This window comes from Momordica charantia (assembly GCF_013281855.1).
Source record: "Momordica charantia cultivar OHB3-1 chromosome 2 unlocalized genomic scaffold, Mcharantia_2.0 BLBB01000002.1, whole genome shotgun sequence".
Classification (NCBI taxonomy): domain Eukaryota; kingdom Viridiplantae; phylum Streptophyta; class Magnoliopsida; order Cucurbitales; family Cucurbitaceae; genus Momordica; species Momordica charantia.
Window position 1 is genome coordinate 5,665,141 of NW_028275160.1, and position 26,080 is coordinate 5,691,220.

General features: G+C 33.5%; 4 protein-coding genes across 12 annotated transcripts; 2 read left to right on the plus strand and 2 right to left on the minus strand.

The window, feature by feature from the left end:
- Positions 1–3,967: 3,967 nt before the first annotated feature.
- LOC111017082 (Acyl-CoA N-acyltransferases (NAT) superfamily protein) lies at positions 3,968–6,630 on the minus strand. Of its 2 annotated transcripts, none has more exons than XM_022292742.2 (3): positions 6,387–6,630; positions 5,594–5,865; positions 3,968–4,850 (listed from the first exon to the last, which is right to left on the minus strand). In XM_022292742.2, the coding sequence occupies exons 1-3, from the start codon at positions 6,558–6,560 to the stop codon at positions 4,118–4,120; spliced, it is 1,179 nt and encodes a 392-aa protein (XP_022148434.1). In that variant the 5' UTR covers positions 6,561–6,630; the 3' UTR covers positions 3,968–4,117. The 2 variants fall into 2 exon arrangements, with proteins under 2 accessions (XP_022148434.1, XP_087976722.1); XM_088120596.1 differs by lacking the exon at positions 6,387–6,630 and adding an exon at positions 6,209–6,370.
- A 3,728-nt stretch (positions 6,631–10,358) lies between these two features.
- LOC111017008 (BAG family molecular chaperone regulator 4) lies at positions 10,359–15,674 on the plus strand. Of its 8 annotated transcripts, none has more exons than XR_015789180.1 (9): positions 10,359–10,816; positions 10,927–11,127; positions 11,241–11,387; positions 12,780–12,880; positions 14,321–14,398; positions 14,515–14,752; positions 14,906–14,996; positions 15,114–15,240; positions 15,313–15,674. XR_015789180.1 is itself a non-coding variant. In XM_088120460.1 (5 exons), exons 1-5 carry the CDS (start codon positions 10,612–10,614, stop codon positions 13,463–13,465), a joined length of 690 nt encoding a protein of 229 aa, XP_087976586.1. In that variant the 5' UTR covers positions 10,370–10,611; the 3' UTR covers positions 13,466–13,607. The 8 variants fall into 8 exon arrangements, 5 of the variants coding, with proteins under 5 accessions (XP_087976586.1, XP_087976587.1, XP_087976589.1 ...); XR_015789178.1 differs by having other exon boundaries at positions 10,363–10,816; positions 10,916–11,127; positions 15,313–15,667; XR_015789179.1 differs by having other exon boundaries at positions 10,364–10,816; positions 10,916–11,127; positions 12,798–12,880; positions 15,313–15,667.
- Positions 15,675–20,808: 5,134 nt separating this feature from the next.
- Positions 20,809–22,180, plus strand: ZIP6 (ZIP metal ion transporter family). Its single transcript, XM_022292635.2, has 2 exons — positions 20,809–21,563; positions 21,676–22,180. The coding sequence occupies exons 1-2, from the start codon at positions 20,892–20,894 to the stop codon at positions 21,988–21,990; spliced, it is 987 nt and encodes a 328-aa protein (XP_022148327.2). The 5' UTR covers positions 20,809–20,891; the 3' UTR covers positions 21,991–22,180.
- Positions 22,181–23,576: 1,396 nt separating this feature from the next.
- Positions 23,577–26,048, minus strand: LOC111017016 (RING-H2 finger protein ATL2-like). The gene is made up of 2 exons (XM_022292644.2): positions 25,799–26,048; positions 23,577–25,717 (listed from the first exon to the last, which is right to left on the minus strand). The coding sequence occupies exon 2, from the start codon at positions 25,216–25,218 to the stop codon at positions 24,457–24,459; it is 762 nt and encodes a 253-aa protein (XP_022148336.1). The 5' UTR covers positions 25,219–25,717; positions 25,799–26,048; the 3' UTR covers positions 23,577–24,456.
- Between the last annotated feature and the right edge of the window lie 32 nt (positions 26,049–26,080).

Here is a 26,080-nt window from a genome sequence, read left to right on the forward strand (position 1 = left end):
ATGGTTGTAAGTAGTCGCTGAATTGAAATATGTGACACATTTTTCTATTCACATGATAATTATTTGGTTGGGTATATTCTACTATAATATAATTTAAGACTAAACAGAAAAAAAAAAATTGAAGGATAAAAAGCAAATTAGGAAAAAAGAATCAATTGAAACTTTCAAAATTATATGTACCGGATTCTAACAAGTCAAAACACCGCTATTGATGTGAAAGTTTTAAAAATATAAGAACCAAATTGATAATTGGGGTTTGAAAGTAGTTAAATTTTCTAGGCTATTGAGAATTAAAAGAAAAATTACATGTACCACTATTCAAATATTCTTACAAAGAAAAAACAATAAATAGTATTATATAGAATTTATTCTTTAAGAAACAGTTGTAGGTATATGACATTTTTTCTCTATTACCTTGTATCCAAATATTTTATTTAATTTACACGTCAAAGTTTAGTTAAATATAATTCAATTGGTCAATGTAATGTCTCCAATCAAAACAATTTGATGAAGAAGCTACAAAGATGGTGTGTTCGACTTCCACCCTATTGTTGTAAAAAAAAAAATGGTTGAATATAATATTTTAATTAAAATTACCAGCTTTTTATGATGCTACATGTTATATTTAACAATAGAATATGAAAAATGTGAATCACAACTTTCTCTTATTTTATTTCTCATTATTAGTTTACTTTATAATAATATAACTACTCTATAATCTATTTAAAATTATTCCATTTATTAACAGACATCAATGATAATAGTCCTTCAATCTCAAATAATTATAGCAAAATGTTGGATTTAAATTCTATTTTTATGTTTATATTTTTTGTTTTGATTTGTTTCGGTCAATTTTAATATTTGTATTTTTAACTTTGGTTCATTAAAAAATAGTTGTCAGTGTAGGTAGGTAGGCCTTGTGTCCGAAGATATTTTATTTAAATTATACATCAAATTTGTTGGGCCCATTATTTTAATTAAAATTGTCAGCTTTCCGTGGGTTGGAAAAAGGCTACATAATATATTTGACAATACAGTAGGTAAAACGAGAATCACAACTTTCCCTTATTTTATTTCTCATTATTAATTTACTTTAAAATAATCAATATAAAATTATTTCAATTATTAACCTTCTTAAAAAAACAAACATAACTCAACATAAGTATTTATCTCATATCATTTTAGTAAACTATTAGGTCTAAATACTATTTGGTTCTTATACTTTTGACATTGGCTTATTTTGGTCGATGTATTTTCAAACCGTCTATTTTAAGTGATGTACTTTCAACTTTTGTATCTCATTTATTTCAACTGTAATTTTACCATGACAACATTCACTAAATGACTTGAAATGTAGCTCTAAATTTGTATTTTCGATTGTGTATAAATTTTATAAATAGAGATTAAATTGGTCGCTTTTTTAAAAGTATAGATATCAAGATAGAAGTTTTGAAAGTACAAATATTAAAATGAACAAAAATTAAAAGTACAGGAACAAAAATATATAAACAAAAATATATAAAAGTAAAAAGTACATGTACCAGAAGATTATTTAAACCTACGTATTATATTACAAAATGTAAACTAATTCCACAAATTATAAATAATGGGCAGGGAGAAGCGGGCTACGGCCCAGTTCATAGTTTGACGACGCAATAATAGATCACCTCGTCAGTTCCATCTGGCATTCGGCCCACGCACTGACGGCCCGGCCCAAGTTTCGTCAACGTCAGCACAGTTCAGCCCAAAAGGAATTGTATGGGCCGGGTAGATTACAATTTACAAGCCCAAACGGAATTGCCATGTAAAAACCGAATGAAAATCATGGCCCAAACTGAATCTACGTGGCCAAGGCAACCTAAGGAGAATTCTAGAGAAATTGGGATAAATGCAGAAATAGTCGGTCATGTACAGATACTAGAATGAATTATTATTAATAAACCATAATTTTATAATAATAATAAACCAAAAAAAGTCTAATTCACTTGATTATTGTTGTTATCATCCATTTATTATTACTAATTATTTTATCATATTTGAAGTTAAATTACAAACCTAGTCCTTGAATTTTGAGAATTATGTCCAATATAATAGATTAGACTCTGTTTTGGACCCCAAAATGTCTCGGACTCATAAAAATATTAATCCTTACTCATTAGACCACGGATCTTTCAATACACCCTGATTAATTTTTATCTGCTCAAATACTATTCATTTTTGTTTTTTTCAATGTTAAGGGTAGTGCAAGGCGACTTTCTACGTGGCAAGAGAAGGGGAGTCAAAAGGAGCTAGGACAAGGAGTAATACTTTGGACCTCACCATGACCTTGGAAATGGCTGAGGTCGTTTTGACATATTCTGAAGCAAACCACTGTCAACCGTCATCCCACTAAGCCTAATTATTTTCTGCAGTATGGTTTGATAACTACTAATTAAGTTGATCCCACTTGTCAACAGTATAAATAGGAATGTTATCTTCACGCCTAGATAAACTTGCTTTTCGTTCATACCTAGGTACACTTTCGACGACATTCGATTTTCACACAAGAACACTCTCGACTTTCTCTCTTTACACACAATATGTTCGAGCTTTTTGCACCAATTTCTTTCCCCCCAATACTTTGTTCTCACAAACTTCTCTCCCTATCCTATTTCTCCTGATAAAACTCTCAAATATATATACATATGTATATATTTAGATATACAATATATTTGTGTTATGGTGGTCGAAAAACGACTCTCACGAGAGTGCTTCTTCAATTAATGGGGTCCAAAAAGGGAAGAAGTTTGTTTTCAAAGAATGTGGCAGACAAAACTTGAAGCCAAACCCGTGTTGATTTGGAAAAACCATGACCAGAAATGGCACCGCTTTTGAAAAATCAACACAAAAGTATATAATAATGCTGAAAGATATATCCCTAATAATTAATGAAATCACCAAATTTTCATAACCAAACTTCAAACTCTAAACACTTCAAATTCAGCAAAGACATTTAATTTCCATTTCTAGGAAGCATACACCTCTGGCCTAACTCATCAATGGCTGCTTTTAAAACCCTAATATTCCAAAAAATAAAAATTTCCCTTCTTTTAATTTTTTTCTCAAATATCTCCCCCTCCAACCCATTCCCCCTTCCCCATCTGGCTTCCTTTAAACCCTAATAATTCCAAACTCCCAGCTTTTTAAGCTCAGCACATCATTTTTCAACCTAATTTGTTTATATATATATATATATATACACATATCTCTTGGGGGCACTTTTGTCTTTTTGTCTTTCTTTCTTTTCACCTTATTCCCTTTGCAAATGGCATGTGATAGAGAATATTATTAGCCAAATGCTTCTAAATTTTGAATCTTTATAAAGCAAATAATGGGTGGCACCTATATTAGGAAATGTCTTCGGGGTTTTTCTATTTCATTGATGCGAAAGGAATGAAGGGGGGTGTCTTGAGGTGTGAATGTGTGTACCTTTCGATTTCGATCAACAAAAAAATGACGTGTAACTGCGTTTAACTTACTATTTGAGTTTCACCTACTATTTCTATATCATAATATTGATATTACCATCAATAATTTAGTGAATACAATGGTACATACGGATGATAGATGATGATTGGCCAACCACCCACGTTTTAGGTGTCATCATACATATCGATAATGGCTTATGATAAATGGTAAGGAACTGACTTCGAAAAAGATGTCATCATAAATTACGATGACACTTAGTAAACTCGACAGTTATAAGTCATCATCAACAACCTAAATGTCATCATATATTATTATTTTATGATTAAAACAAATAATGGTCTCGATATTTTCACCCATGCAAAAGGAACTAGAGTAAAGGGTGGCTTGATAATCAATAAAATAAATGTGTGTACGTTTTGATCAACAAAAAAGTACGGTTATCGTTTCATTCATTATTTAGATATTGAGAAGACCCACGACGGTATACACATGCTATTCATTGATTAATTAATATCTATATATTCCCATTAGTATTCAGCGAATACAATACTACATACTTTTTGAATCTAAGACAAATTAAGGGCGATTGTCTCTTCCTTGTTACATCTCCGCTCTATCCTCCGATAAAAATAATATAATTTTTTTTTTCTTATACCTCTCTTGGGTCCACAAAGAGAGCTCTATTTGGTGGGGCCTTAGTCCATTCCAAGAGATGATTATGATCCCCATTATTACTTTTCAAGCCCTTAATGCACCACAAATCTTGAGGACAAGACAGCAATTTCCAATGAGGAATCTCCTTCTTCAGCACATCATCTTCCCCTCCAATCTCAGTAACTATGACTTTACAGTCCCTCGATTTCAGGGCCATGTTGTGCACGTATTGGCACAGCGCTCGAACCAGCCGCCCAGAGAATGGGCCCTCGTGGTGCACCCCGTATACAAAATAGAACCCAAATGGCTCGAAAAAATCCGCCACCGAACCCACCTTGAGCCATGGCAATATTTTGTCCACAAATTTTAAACTCTTGGTGTATATAATCCAAGCCACTGGGGCTTTCCCTAGCCTTAGCTTGAAAACTTCCCCGCTGTTCCATAGGCTCACCACGGCCCAGCTCGCCGGAGTTTCCCCTTTTTCGCCTGAAAAGTCGCCGCCGGCGCCGGCGGAATAATATGCCATCCATGTCCCTAGGCTCAGCTTGTTCCTTAATATGCTGTTTATGTCTTTGGGGAAGAACTCGGCTGTGGCCATGTGTTTTTTGTATATTGCTTCTGCTTCCTCTATTTTCAGCCGTTGGATCTTGATTTTTGATGGATCGATTTGGTAGGGACGATTTGTTACTGGGTTTGCCAGAATCCTTGCTGTTCTGAACTTAATATACCTGTTTCACAGAGTTTAATTCTAATATCATATTTTGAAAACTAACTAAACCGTTAATTATTCTTGAATTTTTTATTAGGCATACTTTAATAGATTCTTATTTCAAAATTATCCTATGCAATATAATTCTTAAATAATACCATTACTTGGCATAAGCATTAAACTAATATAGAATAATAAAAAATATTTATTAAATATAAAATTGAAAGTTTAAGAATTGTGTTAGATTCTTATTTTAAAATTATCCTATGCAATATAATTCTTGAATAATACCATTACTTGGTATAAGCATTAAACTAATATAGAATAATAAAAAATGTTTATCAAATATAGAATGGAAAGTTTAAGAATTATGATGGGATAAATAACTAGACCAAAGATATAGTTGCAATTAATATTTAAGTAAGTTTTATTTTGGCCCCAACTTTTAAAATGTCAATTATTTTAAATTTACTATAGTTTCAACTCCATCCATTTGGTTTAATATATATCTTTTTGAAACTTTTATATATTAGCCGTTTTGTGTATAAAATAATCACGTTTTTCCGTCAACAAAAGGTGAAGTATGGTGTAGTGGGTTTGTGGCCGAATGAAGTTACTCCTCTTCGGATCGAGTCCCGCAAAATACGTGCTCCAATTATAAAGAACCTCTGGTATAAGTCACACAGTATCGATTAAACAATAATCACGTTTTAAAATGATTGAAGTCCGAGTATTTATTAAGAAACAAAATTAAGGAAGGACCTGAAGTTGTTAATGAAGAGATTGAGGGAGGCGTGGTTATCTTTATGAGTGGCCATGCAAGAATAATCAACATCATTGAAGGAGAACCAGTGTTCCAAATGGCGGACGAGGCTGGACCCAATCCCACGGTGGCGATACGGCGGCGCCACTCTCAGGCCAAGAATGTAGCCCACTTTGGCCGGAAAACTGGGTGCCGCCTTATGACCACCAGCCACCACGGTCTTTATAGACCCTTGAATCACGCCGACCAGCTCCTTCTCCCACTCCGCAACCTATAATAATAATAATAATAATATTTTAAAATTTTCTTTTAACTTCCCCTCCTTATTTTTTTAAAACTTTATATGCATAAAATAAAATGACAAAATAAATTCATATTGTCCCCTGCTAATATTTTTTACTTGAAATACATAGTGAGACCTTTTCCTTTTTAAATAAATACTAAAAAAAAATTTAGTAATAAACAACTAGCTAGTCATTAATGGACTAGTCGAGGACACGTCTGAAGATTAGGTGATGGACACTCTCTAAGTTTACCACCCTACCCACTTCGGACTATGATCGAGGAGCTGACGAACGAGAATCGTTACCAAAAACCTGAAACCGCTCGACTACCTTGCTCATGAGTACTTATTCTTATTAGGGTCAAGGATGGATGAAACCAATCGTCAGCACAAATTGCGCCCGCTCGACAATGCGACTAGGACTCATGATGAGGATCAGTTGAAGTTGAAAGAAAGGTAAGAGAATTAAAGGAAGGAAATTAAGGATAGAAGGCAGATAACTAAATTACCAGCATCTTATACAAAGGACTGTTACGAATCCTACAAATGGGGTCACCCAAAGTATCTGTGAAGAGAAACACACGTTTTGATGGGCCAACCTCGCATCTTCTTTCAAGATCCACCACTCGAGCTCTGTCGAATTGACCATCATAGCTTCTAATAACCAAGCCCTTAAACCCCATTATTCCAAAACCTCAAGATTAATTAAGGAAAAGGCAGATCAAACTATATTGCATAAAAGATGAGGTTGAAGGGTATTGATAAAAATGAGGAGAATTTATACACAAGTGAGGGAATGAAGAGGGGCATTGTAAATTGTATCAACATCAAACCTAATTTGTTTCAAAGTGTTAAATACGAGACAAAAAGTGATTAATGATAGAACGTGGTTTTCCTTGTCTGTGGCTTAACTTTTCTTTTACTGAATTTAGGCAGACCATGTTAGGATAACCCTATGCTCTCTCTCCATGTTGCATACTCTCTTTTTTGTTAACTAATTTTTAACCCAATAACTTTGGATACATTATTTCCAATTCTAAAACAGACCAAGATGCGTCGGCAGAGGGAAGATATCATATTATATAATAATTATTATTAATTAACATTATGCTATTTTTCTTTTTCTTTTTTTTTTTAATCACCCTTTTGGGAACTCATGTAAAACTAGAAATTCTCACCTTATTATTGAACGCCAAATAATACAAAGGGAAAAAACACAGATCCATGACAAGAAAGTTCCAATTCCAAGGCCAATCATGCATACCCGGAAACCTTTACGAGAAACTATTCATGTTTTTGGTGTCTTTCCTTTTTCTCTTCCTTTGGTTAACAAAATTCACTTCGGCAAATTCCTCAATCTCTCATTTCTGATGTTTTGTGAGGAAAAATGGGGAGATGGGTTATTTGTGTTATTGGGTTAAGTGGTCCTTGCTTCCATCTCTATGCTTTTAATAAGAGGACGAGGATCTCGATTCAGGTGCACGGTTTGACTTTTGTTAAAATCGCAACTCCATAAGTTTTAACTGTGTACTACTCAAGATCTAGCTATCATTTTAAATCCTTGGTATAGGTAAAATTCTCAACATCATAAATTTCAACAGCTAACATTCAAAATTTTCTCAGATTTAAGATATCTAATCCGTTCCGATCTCCCATTGCCACATTTGTTGTACTAAAAACGGGATAGAAATTCATCGGGAGGGAAAAGAGAAAGAGAAAGGGTAGTAAATAAAGGGCATATATGCCTAATTTTCCACTAGTTGGGGAATTATTTGTTTTTTCCTTTTATATGTATTTAGTGGGAAATTGATTTAGAGGGCGGCCCCTCCCCCACATCATGTATTTGGCAAGCGTGTGCAGGAATATTGGTAAGAAATAGCCAATAGGGCTAATGAGGAAAACTTGTTAATTAATGGCCAAATAATTGATGCCATGATTTTTCATGTGTCAGTCAAGTGTGTGGATTGAGTTGAAAATTAAATTCCTAAAAAAAAATGTTGAAAATGAAATTAAATATTCCACCTCAGCCAGATAAGCTAAGAGAAAGCCCTGGAGAATCTGAACAAATTAAAAAGCTTTTCAATTCAGAAAAACTTAATTACTTATGGGAGTGAGTTAAAATTGAAAATTTCGAAAATGATTTAGCCGAGAAATGAGGTGATTTGGCCAATGTGTATGTATAGATTAGTTTGGTTTAGTGAAATATAAAATTCACAATTAACCAGTTGGTTCATTTTAGAATGATTTTATTGGAGTTTTCTCGAAAGAAAAAAAAAATATTTTTAAGTAAGTACACGAAAAAAATTTAGGCTAATAATGTGAAATGTAAAAGTTTTAAGAATTATTTATAGTAATAAAAATAAAAATAAATATAAATGTGTATCCATTCAGGTTCAATTAGTTAAGATATCCCGATTAAAAGGTAGAGAAAATTAAGTATAAATATAAATTTATTTTTTCAAAGTGGAAAAAAAAAATTTCTTTTCCAAATAAAATAATTTCAAAAGAGGAAAAAGGGCAGGAGGGCATGTGTCGAATTTCCCCGGCCCCTATCTTTGGTCCGCTCATGCAAAATTATCCACGCCTATTTTCGTGAAGTTTTATTTATTTATTTTATATAAAAATTACGAATATACCGGAGAGATAAGATTACTGAACATTTTAAGTAAAGATTCAATTTCAGTGGTCAAAACAACATAATTTAGTAGTAATTGACATATATTTTATTTTCAAGTATCACCCATCAGATACTTTAAATTTCTATATTTTTTTAATATATTTAAATCTACGAGAGTAGGCCCATAAAATTTTAAGGGACGGGCAAACTAAAGAAAAACTACAGGATGTTCTATATTTCATATACACATTTTTAGCAGCGGCAAATTAAGGGACCGACAATTGTCCCTCTCTTTCCTTCTTCGCTCCGCCATTATTTAAACCTTCAACTTTGAACTTAATTTAAACTGCATTTAAAATTTTGTATGTTTTATTCTAGGGATAGTTGAGAAGGCAAATGAAAAATGGAAGGTATAAATATTGATTTTGTTAAAAAAATAAATCAATTTTAACCTACCATTTGTCCACATTAAAAAACGTGTAGAGATCTTAATCTCCCCTCTATATAATGCAATAACTTAAGAAAAAAAATAAAAGAAGTTATTAATGTCTCAATCAATTAATCTGTATTCGAGTCAATTAAATCTAAATGAACTAAGAATAGAAGAGGATGAAGTGTAGGAGTTGTCTAGTGAGTGTTTTGTTGGAGGGAATAATTGGGTGTGTTTGTGTTTGTAAGGTTGTTTTTTAGGCATAAAGGGGTGGAAATGGCAGCCTGGCACTTTTCCAATCTTTCCATTGATTCATAGTGGACCACTCCCCTCCCTCCCTCTATGTTTTTGGAAAAATTCACCTCTACTAACCCAACCTACTTATTCATATTTTATTTCTTATATATTAAAATTCTTTATTTAAAGATCGAGCGTTTGAAGTCTCATCTTTCAAAATCATTGTCTATTGACTCTCTCTTTGAAGATGGGTCATCATCCATCTTTAGAGAACAATATTTAGGTATTGATTGGTCATCACCCATCTTTTATTGACTACAACCCAAGTTTTAACAATTAGGAGAAGAAATGTCGAGAGAGGTGTTTTTTTTTTAATCAAGAGAAATTATGAGTTGCAAATCATGATAGTTTTGGACTAGGTTAAAAGGATGTTGAAAACATAATTTAATGATTATCCAACAATATTTCTTCTATACCAAATAGTTTCTATCTAGCCAAGTTATAATTGTTTTATTTTCTTTTATTTTAAATCTAAAATCCTTAGTTTAAGGTGGAAAATCTCAAACTAAATTTTGTGTCTAATAAGACCCTAATTTATAAATTCTTTGTCCAACAAATTTGTGAATTTTGTAAAATATTGAATAATAAAAGATATATAAAATTGAAAATCATTAATCATCAAACATTTTTAAATCTAGAAAATCTATTATACTTAACATAGATAAAATAGATCCCTTAACTAGTTGAGCTAGATTAAAATAGAAAAGGTTGTTACGATTATAGCAGAAAAATAATTTGTACTCAAATTGACTTAATTTATATCCATGAATCAATTACGAAAAGGTCAAACTCCATCAGTTGACAACCTATTCAACAAATACTCCTATCATTGCCTGAAATATTTTGCAAAGTAGTATTTTTAGAAATATTACAGAAAACATATAATTAACAAAATCACCTTTTTAAAATCTGATTTCCACTTATAAATCACTGTAGTTCCAGAAACTTTTCCCGTTAACTTGACGACCCATGGCATTGGGTCGTCCAACAACTTTTGTGGAAACGAACTTGCGTCCAGCCCAGTAAGCCCGCGAAAATGGGCCTTGAGGGGCTTGAGAAGGCCCAATAATGTGGGCCAGAACAACAATTACCGAGCCTAATTAAAAAGGCAGGGAAATTGTGGCAGTTTGAGGGGTCGGGTAAACTTTTAAGTTGTAACCGACCAACCGCTGGCTCCAGTGTCTGTCTGGAGGTCCCTTTCTTCAACACCACTGACACTCCCTTTTCTCTCTTTTTCTTCTCCTAATTTTGCTTTCATTACACTCAGTACTCACAGTCACGCTCCTCTCACATCTTCCAACCAACTCCCCACCATTTTTACCAATTTTTTAATTTTTAATTTCTTGCTCGGCGGTTCCTTTTCCAAAGCTTGCTCGGTAAGATAAGAGCTATGAGAAGATGGTCTTCAAAAGCAACCCCCAGCGATGAGTTTCGAGGACACGTCGATTGGGAGCTCCGGCCGGGCGGAATGATCGTCCAGAAACGCAATGCCGGGTCGGGTTCCGATCCTTCCTCTTCGGAGCGTCTCATCAAAATCAAGGTCTCCCATGGCACGTCCCACCACCTCATCACCCTCGACTCCCACTCCACATTCGGTACAATTTTGATTTAATTTGATTTCCCAATTTCTAGGGTTTTTTTTTTATTTTGGGAAATTTGAGATTAAATGTGGAGGGGATTGAATTAATTGGAAGGGGATCTGAAGAGGGCGCTGCGGGAGGAGACGGGGCTGGAGCCGGGGGAGCAGAGGGTGCTGGTCAGAGGGAAGGAGAAGGAGGACGACGAGTCGCTACACATGGCGGGACTGAACGACATGTCGAAAGTGGTGCTCATGGAGGATCCGGCCAGCAGAGACCGGAGGCTGCTCGCCGCCATCGGAGCGGAAGTCGACAAGTTCTCGGAGAAGGTACCGGAATAATGATCGGAAGAAACGAAACTAATTTCGTGTCTTTTATTTTTGAATTTTTCGGTGGGAATTTGAATTTGGGTGAAATTAAATTGGGTGGTGTTTGGATGTAGGTTACGGCGGTGGAAGGCGGCGTTAACGGCGGGAAGACGGTGGAGGAGAAGGAAGTAAATGTATTGACAGAGCTGTTGATGACGCAGCTCCTCAAATTGGATGCAATTGAGACTCATGGCGATTCCAAACTGCAAAAGAAAACTCAGGTACTCTCCTCACTCACTATATATATATATATATATAATATTTTGGTTAAAATTTGGCTTGATAATAAGCTTACATCACATATCAACTAGAAATTAGGTTGCTTAATAAGATTAACCAACAGAGTAAATATAATATAATAGATTAAATTAAACTTTTTTGAAAAATATGTGTCGAATTTGAAAAGCACTCAAAGTAACACATATTTTTAGTCCTTTTTAATTATAGTGAATGTTAAAATTAGTAAATGATAAGTGACGTGTGTTATAAATGTTTTCATCTAATTTTTTAAGAGGTTGGTATGAAATTTTGACTTATTCTTAAATAGTATTAAAATGATGTTTTCTTTAGTGGGGTATAATGTCCTAAACTTAAAATGATGATTTAAATTTTGAAATATTTGTTTCCTCAAAAAAAAAAAGAAATATTTGTATAATCTTTATATAAGGTAAGTAATTACTAATTATTTTGCTAATTTCCTTTTAAAGAATAAGACAAAAAAACATGTTCTAAAAAAAAATAATAATAATAATAAGACAAAAAATAAGAAAAAGGTTGATACTATTCAATATATTTTGATAAATGAAGTATTAATGTTACTTCAATTTCAATTTTTGTTCTCTTTTTAATTTTGGGATGTATAATAGAAACATGATAATTTAATGGGTTAGGTGGTTGGTGCTCCCCCTCGAACAAGAACAATCAAAGAGAAAAAGTTTATAATAATTAAAGTGTCTTAAATTATATGAAAGTCAATGAATGAAAAGGAGTCATGGACTTATTTTTTGACGGCAAATGAAGGTGTAATTATAGAGTGAAATTCTCACGATTCATGATATTTTTCGTGAATTAAAAGTTTTATGTCAATATATATTATAAAATGTCATGGAAACCAATATAACAAGTCAAAATTGTTGAGAAGTACTAATTCATCTATAATAATGATGATGATGATATTTTTGTCCCTATAAAAATTGTAATAAATAATACTTTCCAACATGATATTTCTATGTGGGACCTAGTATAGTGTACCAACTTATCAAGAAAGATTCTTCTAAAATCAAAAATAAAGAAATAATTAAAATAAAAAAAAAACTTATCGAGAAGGATTATCTATCTCATGGCTGAGGCTCATGTCTCTAAGCATAAGACAGATTATTCATTTAGTCTCTGAATTTTGAAGAATAGGTTGTCTTTTCTAATACAACATATTTGAGTGGGTATTTGAACTCACGATCTTTTAATTGAAGATAAGTGTCTAAATTAGTTGAGTCGTGTTCAGTTGGTTGAAGAATGAGTCATTTTTTAGTTTTCAAAAGTTGTATTTTAATCATTGAATTTTGATAAACGAATTTAAAAGGTCAGTGACTTCATTTTCTCATTGCCAATAATAGTGTGGTAGTTTATTGAAGGGGAACGATCGAAAAATAGAAGGACTAGTGACGATGGATTGGCATCGGGTGAGGGTTGACAACAACGATCAAAGGGAGATCAGGTGAGTAGTTGGCAATGGGAAAGGGAGGGGATGAGAGAGAGAGAGGGGAGAGGGAGTTAATAATAATAACAATAAGAGAATCCAAAGTAATCTTTTAAACTATCGATAAAATGTTTAATGTTATGTAACTAACAAGATAAAATAATCTTTAAACCCATTTCTCAAAACTTAGAATTGACATTGTAACTTTTGAAAATTCATATCCAAAATGACATATTCCTCAAAACTTAAGAGATGAAAAAGGATAACGACAATTAACTAAGTTAATGTATAAATCAAGTCTTAAAATTTATCTTAAATCTTAACATTTTTCTATTTGCCCCTAAAGTTTGTGTCAGACGTATATCCAACCTCTATTCATTTAAACATTAAAGAAATATCGAAATGTCATATATCCACTAGATTAAATTTACTTAACAAAAACAATTATACATTAACTTAATAGGTATCTCACGCACATTACATTAAACACAGAATTAAATTTCCCAAAAATTTAGCACAAAGGTTCAGATTTCAAAATTTATTAATCCTAATTTATTTTTGTATGTTGGGAAAAACAGGTCGTTAGGGTACAGAATATTGTAGACAGACTGGACAATCTGAAGGCCAGAATCTCAAATCCCGTTTTGAAGCAAACAAAAACTAACACAGCCAAATCTGAGCCGTTCAAATCTGGCATTCCCCCAACTTCAAAATTCAGTATCGGATTCGGCTCCACTAAAATAACCCACGATTGGGAACTCTTCGATTAGGGCTCCCATTTCCCCATCTGAGATCTGTACATATTCTTCATTTGGGCCCGGCCCAAATGGCCTCTCTTTAAGCCCAATAAACATCTTTGTGTACTGTGGTCTTGAATGCACTGGATTTTCTTTTCTTCACAAAATTCCTTCACTTGCTTCGCTCAAGTGACACAACAGACACAGTTAATCAGTGTTTGCCTTCAATTTTTTTCTCCTATACTTAGAATGTTTCCTCATGCATTACCTTTCACAAACATGTTTTTTATGGCAACTTCTTAGTTTCCCTCCTCCTAATTTACTCCTCTTCTCCATATTATTTACTGACAAATTAAAAATTAAAAGAAAAATAATAAGTGAATTCAATTCGATGACGATAATTAATAGAGTCAAACACTATACATACTTCGACCGTTAAGAAGCTATGAAGTGTTCCAATTTTAATTATAATCTATCATCAAATCATCTCTGTTCTAATGTAAATAATTAAAACGACGATTGAGGATGATCCTCTCGATCCTTGATCGTATGGTTAAATTGGGTAGAATTTGAATATGATCAGGAAGGGTATGCTTTAAATGGTATCAACTTCAAGTCTCATGCATGTATTGCAACTCGTAGGTGTACAAAGATAGATAAACAAGCATGTTAATAATATTTTTTATAATTAAAAACACTTAATTTATTCTCTTAATCCCAGGGTTTATAAAAGGCCTACAATTCCCTTCCATTTTCCTCACGCTTTTCATTCAATTGTTCTTCCCTTCGATCGGCCGAGGTATGTAATATATGTATTATTTGAAACTATGAATAATTAATTTTCTTGATCAAAAAATAATTACTCTAAAAATTAAACTTTATTTTTTTTCCCTCCAATTTTTTGTTCGTACGAAGAGATGGAAAGCTACGGAATGAGGATTGGCCAGGGAGGAGGACTTTTTCCGGCGATGGCGGCCACCGGGGCATTGCCACCATTGCCGCCGCCTCGCTTTGGCCATAGCTCTAACCACCACCACCAGTACTCAACTCCGACGGCGGCCGGCAGCGGCGAGAAGGTGCCGCCGCCACTGCTTGCCCCGACAAAGCAAGATCCCGACAAAGATCTTAGCGCCGAAGCCAAGCGGCTGAGAAGGTCAGTGTCAGACTGTCAGTCCACTCTCATTAAATTATCTTTCGAATTTTCTCTCATGCATATATGTATATATATATATATCTCTTTTTTTTTTATTGAAGATTTTTTATATTTAATTTAATTTAATTTTTTTTTTTGGGTTTTAATTGCTAGAGTTATGCAAAGCAGACAATACTCACAAAAGTACCGACTCAAACAGCTTCACTACATTTCACAGCTTGAGTCCGAACTCAAAGCCCTTCAAGTAAATAATTTAATAAATAAAATAATAATCCAATCCCCTTTTTTCTTAAATTAAAAAAAATGTCAAAACCATTTTAATAATCGATGAAATTTATTAGTTTTTTAACGAATACAACAGGCAGAAGTAACAATTACCTCACCAAGAATCAAGTTCATGGATCGCCAAAATTCTCTCCTCCGAGCCGAGAATTATTCCATTAAAGAGAAATTATCGACTTACACCGGCGAACTTCTCTTCAAAGAAGGTTAATTTCTCTCTCTTTTTTTTCCATTTTCATTTGATATTGTCCGCTCTAAGTTTAAGGACTACTCCACAGCTCAATACGAAGAATTGAAAAGGGAGAGAAATATGCTTAAAGAGATCTACGAAGCTTATCAGCTAAAACTATTAGAGACGTTCAAGAACAATAATACCACTGCGGCTGGGAGTAGTTACCAGTTGGCGGCGATCGGGCAACAGGATGATATTAATCGGAAACGGCCCGACGCGGTGGCGCTGCAGCAGTTAGCGGAAATCGCGCAAAAATCGAACCCGTTTATCATGCTTGAAAATTAAATCAAACCCTCTTTCTTTCTCACACATGGTAGAAGTTGAATAAGACATTGGAACTTTGTAATTTGAAAATAATTGTAATAAACCCTAATTGGATGATCTGTTACATATGATCCTATATTTATATGTGAGGGTTTTGTGTTGGATTTGAAATTTGAAAGATTAATTTTGCTCTCTATTGTGATTTCTCTGTGTTTTTATTTCTATATTAACTTTGTTACATTTAAATGTTAAGGGGTGTCACGAGATACGGTGGGCATGCATGTATATGTTTTTTAATAACATTTTTGGAAAATTTTTGTGGATGGGATAAAGGGCATAATAATGATTCATATATATATATATATATAATTTTTTTTTTTTGAACGTGTGATTTTTTCAAAAATTCCTTTCCTTAACAAATACGTTGATGCTGGATGTAAGATTGTGTCCATCAATCTAAGGAAGGTAATTATACACGTCAATTGTTCCGGATGATTTGTTTTTTTTAGAAATTTAGGTCACTAGAATTTTCGATGTTGGAAATGTTAGATATATTACGACTTTGATAATCATGATTTTTTATAAAAATTTATAAGTATGTGAGTAATATTTGGATAGCTATATATTTATTTTTGTAGAATTTATTAATGTTTTTAATTTTATATAATATTTTTAAAATGCACTTACCAATATTCATGTATACATCCATTTATTATAATTTGTATTTATACAATAGATTTGTTTCTATAATTTTTATATGTTATTTTATAGAATAAATTAGTTCATGTTAATATAATATTTTATAAAAAAAATTAATTAATATTAAATATAAATTTTATTTTCAACTTGGGTGAAATTATTTATTTTATTATCTTGGATGAAATTTATTTATTAAATTATCAAATTATATTTTGTTAAGAAGAAAAAATATTTGTGGTTAAAAAAATGTTGCTTTAAAATTATATATTTAAGAGATGATAAATATTAACTTCAAAATAATTTTTTCAAAATATTGAAAATAAATGAATGATATTATATAATTTAATTGAAGTTTATTTTATATGTAAATGTAACATATAAATTTACTCAATTACACAAAGTTGTTTATTAGTTATATTAATTTATTCAAATTATAAAATTATAAAGAAAAATAAAGAAAATGGAGGAAAGAAAATATATAGATGACGCTCTCAACATGAGAATTTTTGAAATCCATGTTTCAAAACTACAACAATTAGAGGAGTATCTTATTACATTTGCAAAATAAACGTGAGAATCTAGAAGTCCATCCAATAAGAATCTTGGATTCTCAGAAAACGACGACTCCTAAAAGATATATCGATCAAAATTTTCTTTCCTTAAGAAATGGAATCGTAAAAATTGAAAACTATGTCGTTTGCTCAAGAGTGTGTGCTACAATGACGTCGTTTTGCGTGTACCCTAATTATCTCCACAATTGTATGATATTATCTGCTTTAGGCATAACTCTTACGACTTTGCTTTTTGTTTTACCCAAAAGGCCTCATAACAATGAAGATAATTGTCATCTCTTATATATCATGGATCACTTCATTTTCTAGTCAACGTGGAACTTTGTTTGTACTCATTTACCAAACCCAACAAATACAACCTTACATATTTACGTCACAATCCTAACAATACTATATAAAAGTGTCACTGGTTTTTGTTGTAGAAAGTTCATTTCTTGTGTATAATATGATCTAATACCAATAAACTATAAAAATTAATGAAAGTATTATTTAAATTGCAACAGGAGATTAACTCAGCGGTTAAATCGTCTTGTTCATTTCGTGGGTCGGAGGTTCAATCCTCCACTGAGAAAGGAGCATTGCCTAAATATTATGTATTTAAGAGTACCATTTGGATAACCATTTTATGTTGATTTTTCATCTTAGAAGCAGTGGAGTGTTGCACCCTAGATGGCGAGAGTCCAATAGCTTGAAGCATCACTAACTTACGCTCTTACTCAAATAGCATATGGGACATGTGGAATCCCATGTGAATCAGCAAAGACCACCTTGCAAGGCTAAATACTCCTGAGTGATCAATAGTGAAGTAGTACCGTGAGGGAAGGGTGGAGATACTAACGGAAGTTCAAAGACGTTTAAGAAATCTTTTTTTAAAGTTCGGATACCAAACTGTCACTTTTTGAAATTTATGGACTAAATAGAAACTTATCTTTAAAGTGTATTTTACTTTTTTCTTTTATCTATTGTTTATTATAACTTTTGTATTTTTTTTTACAAACAAAAAAATTATGTTAATTATATAAATAAAACGCGAATTGTATTTGTATGTTATATTTTGTTATGCTATTTCTTAATAATTGATATATATGTTTCTTTTCTTTATGATTTTCTTCAACTTTTAAGAGTTCAGTGTGATGGCTTTTATTTGATTTGACATTTCATATGTAATTAGGCGTCAATGGATCTTTTTTTTTTCCTCACCAAAGTTTTATATATTTGCTAAATCTTTGATACTTTTGAATATAAAAAGAAAATTGAAAATTTGTTAATTTTGTTGTTTTATAGGACAATAATATTAGGGCTTAATGGATCTATTTTTCATTTTTCATTTAGTTTCACTCATTTGGTTTCTTCTTATTACTGCCCTTATTATTATTTGGTATTAAGTGATTCATTTGCTAATTTTATGAATTTTCATAATATATCTATTTTTGAAATCATCTATTCATTTAAGTTCTTGAATGACACAGTGACAAGAGCTTTGGGCTTGTGGTATCACATACCTTGGGTTCATGTTCATTGCTTAATCCTGAACCCGATTATAGGGATCCACAACATAAGCCACATGACATTAATTTCGGAAAATTAAAAAAAAACTCATCTTCTCATTTAACAATACATACTAAAATTTTCTCATTTAAAATTATAACTCATCTCAATGGCATCATTAATTTAATGAAATTTAGATGGTTTATTAACTCAAATGTTTATGGTAAACAAAAATATTAATGTATTGTCTTTATAATATATTTATAGAGTTTTAAGAAAAATCTTAATTTTGAGATGTAGCTATATTTAGCTTTGAGCCCACCGTCTTCGTGAGATGGACTCAATCATAAGAGTCCAAATCCGACCCATTTAGATTGTACTTGTTGGGTACGACAAAGCGGTATTGAGGGGTGGTTCCATTAGTAAGACTACGAGACATTGTAGTATCACTTATCATGAGGTTTTCTGTTCAAATCTTTGGGTGAGCTTAATATAAAAAGTTATTGATGTCTCTTGGATCCGAGTCTTGAATTTGGTGTGACTTGATTTTATGAAATTTAGATGTCCAAAAAAAAAATTCAAATTCTACTGGGAAACAAAATTTTGAATTTGTTGCGCTTATGGCATATATATTGGTTTTTTTTTTCTTTTTTTTTTAATAGATATATATATATTGGTTTTTAAGAAAATTCCAATGATTGCAAAGCCCAGTAGTATCGGAATTTAGTGCTGCACCACGCTCTCTATACTTCAAATAGGCTAAACCAGAAAAGTACAAAACGGGCCCATTAAGAATCACTACAAGTAGGTAGATGGGGCGACAACTGGGCCGTGTGCATTGATCCCAAAATCTCTAAAGCCCACAGTCCACCGTTGACATGGGCCGAATAAAACTTGTATGTGATATTATAATACAATATTCTAAGTTTATATTAAATTATTTTATTTTATTTTATTTTGTTATTATTAATTAATATCAATGAATTCTTTTAAGTATAATTCGTTACTAATAAATATTAGAATAGTAAAATTTAATAAAATCTTATATTAAATTCTGGTTCTTTCTAAAAATTTGATGTAATTTTATTTAATTATCATTTATTTATTAATAATCAATAAATTATTATGGTAAAAATATTTACTATCAATAATATAGTAATAAGATAAACTAAAATTTATTACTATTTTAATTAAAAAATATTATTCGTAATTAGCTAAAAGGAAGAAAGGGGCATATATTAGTAACGGTTATATATCTGATTTCGATTCTAATTTCAATTCCAGAAAGTTTTAGAGCATTACATGAATTTTCATTTCGATTTCATAAAATTTCTGGTAAACAACATTAAAGTAATAACATTCTCATTCCGATTTTTGGTGAGTAAAGATGGTCTGGGTCTTAAAATATTCGGTTGGTTGTAACCATCTGCGACAATTTCTTTTATATTTGGGGCAACAAGAGGGAATAACCATAAAAAATAATGTGTTTTGAAAAATGGGCAAAAGTATCTTATAGTGACTAACTTTTGATTCAATTTTCACTTTTATTTAGGACAAATATGCCTCTGAAATCAATTAGCCAAAAGTATCGTGCAATTCTATATTTTGTTTTGGACAAATATATCATTAAACAAAAACAATTTGATTTTAGGAAATCTCTAACCAACCTATACTATCTAAGAAGGTGGATAATAGTTTTAGAACATCACTTCATTTGAAGTTTGAGGATTTACTAAATAATCATACCACGTCTTCTATAGAAGAGTCTACTGGGTGCGTCTAGCACATGTATATCGTCTTTGTTATAGAGGCTTTGTCGAGTTTGCAGTCATGCGTCAGCATATCTTGGCATATGGAACTATCTATGAGATATGTATCAATAACCATACAATAGTTTTAGGGATCTAAGACATATACATTATATGTCATTTGAACTTTGTATATAGAACTATCTTCGTTTCCCTTTCTCTATACGAGATTTGTTTCAAATGAACAATGTGAAAGCAAACGATTTGTATACCATATTTTGTGGTAGAAAATCATCTAGGAGAATGAAAAATTCTCCAATTCTTCTATTGTTGAATTGAACTGTTTTGATGAGATTGGTGGTTCAATCACTGCTAGTCATTCTCAGCTCAATTTTTGTCCTTGTTCGTTCTCTTCAACTCAACCTTCTTATTAAAACAAGAAAATAATATAATTTTTTTTTAATTTTACTATTTTATTTAATAAAAATTGAAAAAGGGAATATCCCAAATAAAATGAGGAAGTAAAATAAGTTATTTGAGCAGAGAAATACGTGACACGTCAACATACTGTTGGTGGGACCCAGGAAACCATAACCCATTCCATTCCCATGGCATGCAATAAAAATGACGTGATTATTATTAATTTTACTTTTCTTTTTGGCAATGCCAGCAAGCATCAAATTAAAATTACATAAAAATAAATAAAATAAATATCAGAAATTGTAAGAATTAGACGGGTGGACACCCACTGCATTTAATACACCCACCCGTCCCTCACTATCTCTCCTCTCTGCCGCGCTCTCTTCAATAACTCTTCTCTCTCTTCTGTAACTGTTTTCTTCGAACTCATAGTCATGGCGGCCTGCCAAACCGACCTCGCCCGCGCCTCCGCCTGTCGCGACGGCCGGGCGGCGGCGGCCCTCAAGCTCATCTCCATCTTCGTCATCTTCTTCACAAGCGTCGTCGGCGTCTCCCTGCCGGTGCTCCTCACCCGCTACTTCCACGGCAAACCGCTTTACGACAAAGCGATTCTGCTCGTAAAGTGCTTCGCCGCCGGCGTCATCCTCTCCACCTCCCTCGTCCACGTCCTCCCCGACGCCTACGAGGCGCTCTCCGACTGCCAGGTGGCGTCGCACCACCCCTGGCGGGACTTCCCCTTCGCCGGACTCGTCACCATGCTCGGCGCCCTGCTGGCGCTCCTTGTCGACGTCACCGCCACGTCGCACGTCGAGCACGGCCACTACAATCCGGTGGAGACCCGGGAGAAGCCGGCAACGGAGGCCGGCGGCGAGATTGGGTTTCTGGTGGCGGCGTCGACGGAGGAGGGGAAATCGGAGGAGGAGCTGGTGAAATTGAAGCAGAAACTTGTGTCTCAGGTTTTGGAAATTGGGATTATTTTTCACTCTGTTATAATCGGAGTTACGATGGGGATGTCCCAAAATCAGTGCACAATTAGGCCTCTCGTCGCCGCTCTCGCCTTCCATCAAATCTTCGAAGGAATGGGCCTCGGCGGCTGTATTGCCCAGGTAATCCTAAAATCACACCTCCAATAACATCCAATTTCAGTACCCTTTTCACCATTTTTACAAATTCAATTTTCAATTCGGAATTTAAATGAACGAAAATTGGGAATTGCAGGCAGGGTTCAGCTTGGCGACGACGTCGTATATGTGCTTCATGTTCTCAGTGACGACGCCAATGGGGATAGTATTGGGGATGCTGCTGTTTTCGATAACTGGTTACGATGACAGCAGCCCAAAAGCTCTGATTATGGAGGGCTTATTGGGCTCGTTTTCTTCGGGGATTCTCATATACATGGCCCTCGTCGATCTAATAGCCGTCGATTTCTTCCACAACAAGATGATGACCTCAAATCAACTGCTCAAAAAGGCATCGTTCATTGCATTGACTCTCGGCTCTGCATCCATGTCGGTTTTGGCTCTCTGGGCTTGACTACCATTGATCCAAACAGAAGGGCATGCAGATTTTTCCAAAAGGGAAAAAAAAAGTGACCCTTTTTTGTTGAATGTAAATGCATTATCGTGGTTACTGGCTTCCATGTCATATATCCAATTTGGTTTGAATACAAGGGGGGTGTTCTATGAAGAGTTTAGTGGTCAATAAAGTTGATTGTTGGGTTTTATATTTTACGTATGAGAATGGAATGGAGTGGAGTGGAAAGTTTTTTAATGCGCCTTTTGTCACCAGCCTTTTTGATAAGCTTTGTTGTTCATTAATGGCGTTCGCGTTCAAAGAAAGGAGTATCATACACTAAAGTTGATAAACAAAAGAGAGAAGAAATGTTTTTGCTAACTTTGGCTGAATAGGACGTTGGAATTATTGGAACAAATGAAGAAAACTTGGTAGTGATCGCTTTGAGTGAAGAAAATATGAAGAATTTTCTTGTACGAAAAATAAATGTTGAATTTTACTGTAATTGGAAGTATAAAAAGTCATCCTCTTAAATCCTAATTAATGCTTTTGATTAATAAACAGCAGTCCGATCAAATTAATGCTTCCACTAATTTTTTTTAATTATTAATTATTAATGTTTCCTTCCCACTAATTATTAAACTCTAAATTGGCGTTTCTCTCTCTCACCAGAATTTTGAGGCCTCGAAATGAGGTACGTCAATGGTCAACGGCACTTGCAGATCGAGTCTGGAAAATCATGACGCCACGAAGACAAAAAATCGCGCTAGAAATTTTCTGTAGACTTTTAACAATTTTTTTTTTCTCATTACAATTTATTACCTTTTTAAATACGGAAATTACTTAATTAATAATTATTTTTTATGTTAAATTACAAGTTCAGTAACAAAACTTGTAAAAATGGTCTTAAAATTTTGACGTTTTTAAGATTTTCAAACTTACTAGACACAAAATTGCCCATGAGAACTGTAAAATTTAAATTCTATATAAGACAGGTCATAAATTATAAAAAAAATATTTAATAAAATAAAAAATCTATTAATATAAAACAGAAAGTTAATAGACCGAATTTATTAGACACAATTTTGAAAATTCAAAAATTAAACTTATAATTCAACTATTTTTTATCAATATAACTTGAGTGTGTTCCAAAACATACGAGATGTTAGGGTATACCATATCTACAAAATATTAATTATAAGATTACACTTAGCTAAATTTAGTTAATCTATTTTAACTCAACTTTTGATTTTATTAAATTAATCTTTAGATTTGAGTGAGTCAAATTAATACATTAGTTTAAAAATTTTCCACAAAATGACCCATGAATCACACAAATTCAACCAACAAAATACCTAATATTAAACCATAGGAATTCTTAAAAGAAAAATAAGCTCCAACCTAGTTACAAAATCAAGTTGGTAGAAAGGAAAATGCCTAAACTCAACCAAGAGTCCGAAAAAAAAAGTAACCACACAAATAATATCCTCCACCTAAAATAACACCCACAATCATCCAGCGATTTTCAAGCCCAATACAGAGCATTAATTTAACCAATTAAGAGAATTAGAAGAACAAAAAAAACTAATAAATGTCTCAAATTAGTGTTTTCCATCCAAAAGGGTATTGAATTATTGATCAAACATGAATGCAAATCTGTCTAAAATCAACAAATATTCAAAGGTTATTATAATATCGTATGATATACTTTTTCTTTCTTTAAAACTAGAAGTCAAAGTTTTGCTCTCCTCATATACCTAAGGACACTTGGACTCGCCTCAGCCCCACGACTCGTCTGGACACATCTTTTGAACATAGAAATAGAAAGAGGGGTAAAAGATCAAAATATATGATGTCTCAGGAGTAAATTGCAATCCACAGAACATTTATAAACACAACCTCCTCGAAGTGGACAAAATAGGAAGGAGGGAATAGAAATAGAACATATATATATATATATAATTTTTTTTCGTGGTAATCTTAGTTTTTCTCAATCCAGAGTACATGGCGGTGCTTTGACCAATCTCTTCACAAAAGAAGAATAAAGGTCAAAAAACAAAACGAAACATTCACGAGAAGGTATGGTCTATGGATCAATATACTGACAAAAGTGGGGCAATTGGAAGTTCTCACAAGAACTTGACTTTTTGGACCCAAACAGCTACATTTGACTCTTTGACTCAGTGTCTTTATACATAAAGTCATTCCTTCCATTTGATACGGAATAATTATACTAGTTCTATTGATTAATAATAATATTTTCTTTTGAGGGGATTGAGATTTGCTTGGAGCTCAAGATACTTTCGGAATAAGAAAATGGAAAATACAACTTTTTACAGATGGTCGAGAATATGGGGCAAGTGACAGAAGGAAGCCATGAATTGTGATCTAATTTTCTGAGGGAAACCCAAAGGTAATTTCTGAGGGGGATAAGAAGAAGAAGAAGAAGAATTACTAAGAAATTCAGTTGATGAATCCAACTTCATTCTAACATTGCTGCCCACCGATAACAATCTGCACTTCATTCTCACTCAATTCCAAGTGATTACCAACAATTCCATTCCTCGAATTCTCATCACGAACCACCGGAGCCCTACAAATGGGACAATTTGAATGAGAACTCAGCCACATGTCGATGCACTCGACATGAAAGACATGGTTACACTTGGGCAAGCTCCTCCCAATCTCATTCTCTTCAAAAGTGCTCAAGCAAATGACGCATTCCAACCCACGTTTGCATTGGTTTTCCGATACATAAATAAACAGAGGGATTGAAGAAATTACCGAGGCATCAAGTCCTTTGGTGGGAGACCCAGTAGGGGAAGAACTATGGTCGAATGATATGGAGTGAAAATGGTGTAATCGAGGCTGGCCGAGGACTTGGGTCACAGTGATAGAGTTGCCTCGCTGGTGGCGGGCCTGCGCAAGGAACCATTTGGCATAGATGTGGAGGAGGACGACGAAGATGGTGACAAGAAGTAGAGAAATTAGCCCAGCTAGCATGACACTGCCATTGTATGAGAGAATGCTGCGGAAGGGATGACTCAGTGGATCAAAAGATGGCAAGCTGAGTGACTGTGACGAGTTGAACATACTTTTAGAGAGAAAAAAAGAGAGTGGGACGGAAGTTATTGATGGGTTTGATTTAGGTTGTCTGTAACTCTTGAGGATATAAGGAAGGGATGGATGAGACGATACACGGATATTGCTGATTCCCATGAGAAAAAGGTTACGTGAAAGTGAAGTCATGGTTAAAGGGGAGAAATTATAAAAAATAAGGAGGCTGAGATTGGGATATGTGGATGTGGTAGTTGGGGGACATTGTCTCTTTCTTTTATCGAAATGATTACCAACGATGGAAAACGGAGAAAGAGGTCATAATCCCAAGAAACGCAGAAATGGAAGCCTCGTGAAGGCGACGGCAGCAACATCAAGCAGGAAGAAGCAGGATTCCTAATCCTAATATTCATTTTGTACTATCGTATGTGTTTAAAATGAGACCCTCATGACTCCAAAAAAGATGTCTTCAAGTCGTTGGTTTCAAGAGTTAATTTTGTAAGGGGGCTTCGGATCGCATATAAGTGTACTGATAGACTTAAAATCTCTCAAACAAATAAGAAAAAGTTACCTCAGGTTGAAATTGGCCCATTTGGAGAAGCAGAGAAACGGTCCTCGAGTCAAAATTCTGTTGCTCTCTGATTTATAGATCACGAAATTGCTTCTCCAATCTTCCACCATGTGCATCCACCTAATAGAGTTCATTAAACAAAAGAAAAATCACAAAAGGATCCAACTGATGGAGAAGAATGCTTTGTCAAGTAGAACATACCAAATACTGCAAAAATCAGGACTGGAAATATCGATGCCATGCAGGCAATTAGATTCGATCTCTCGAAGGGGTGTGTTTCATCCATGGCAACGTCCATGGCCTGTTACCAGTACCTATTTTTCTTAACTCCAGTTTTTAAACTAAAGGGACTCATTTGGGTAGTCTCTCGCTTGGAAGCTACAGCTTTGACTTTTTCATCTTCCATGGGTTACAGTAGACACAGTAACCAAATAGCTGATTTTTGCTTCCAGATAAAACAATATAATGAACTATATACAATTC

Excerpts from the sequence above, each read along its gene's own strand:
- LOC111017082 (XM_022292742.2), bottom strand. The coding sequence starts at position 6,560 with ATGGGGTTTAAGGGCTTGGTTATTAGAAGCTATGATGGTCAATTCGAC. Across the intron at positions 5,866-6,386 it reads GTCCTTTGTATAAGATGCTG|GTTGCGGAGTGGGAGAAGGA; the intron begins GTAATTTAGTTA and ends TTATTATTATAG. Across the intron at positions 4,851-5,593 it reads CTCTTCATTAACAACTTCAG|GTATATTAAGTTCAGAACAG; the intron begins GTCCTTCCTTAA and ends TCTGTGAAACAG.
- LOC111017008 (XM_022292636.2), top strand. The coding sequence starts at position 10,612 with ATGAGAAGATGGTCTTCAAAAGCAACCCCCAGCGATGAGTTTCGAGGA. Across the intron at positions 11,128-11,240 it reads TCGACAAGTTCTCGGAGAAG|GTTACGGCGGTGGAAGGCGG; the intron begins GTACCGGAATAA and ends GTTTGGATGTAG. Across the intron at positions 11,388-13,440 it reads AACTGCAAAAGAAAACTCAG|GTCGTTAGGGTACAGAATAT; the intron begins GTACTCTCCTCA and ends TGGGAAAAACAG.
- ZIP6 (XM_022292635.2), top strand. The coding sequence starts at position 20,892 with ATGGCGGCCTGCCAAACCGACCTCGCCCGCGCCTCCGCCTGTCGCGAC. Across the intron at positions 21,564-21,675 it reads TCGGCGGCTGTATTGCCCAG|GCAGGGTTCAGCTTGGCGAC; the intron begins GTAATCCTAAAA and ends TGGGAATTGCAG.
- LOC111017016 (XM_022292644.2), bottom strand. The coding sequence starts at position 25,218 with ATGACTTCACTTTCACGTAACCTTTTTCTCATGGGAATCAGCAATATC.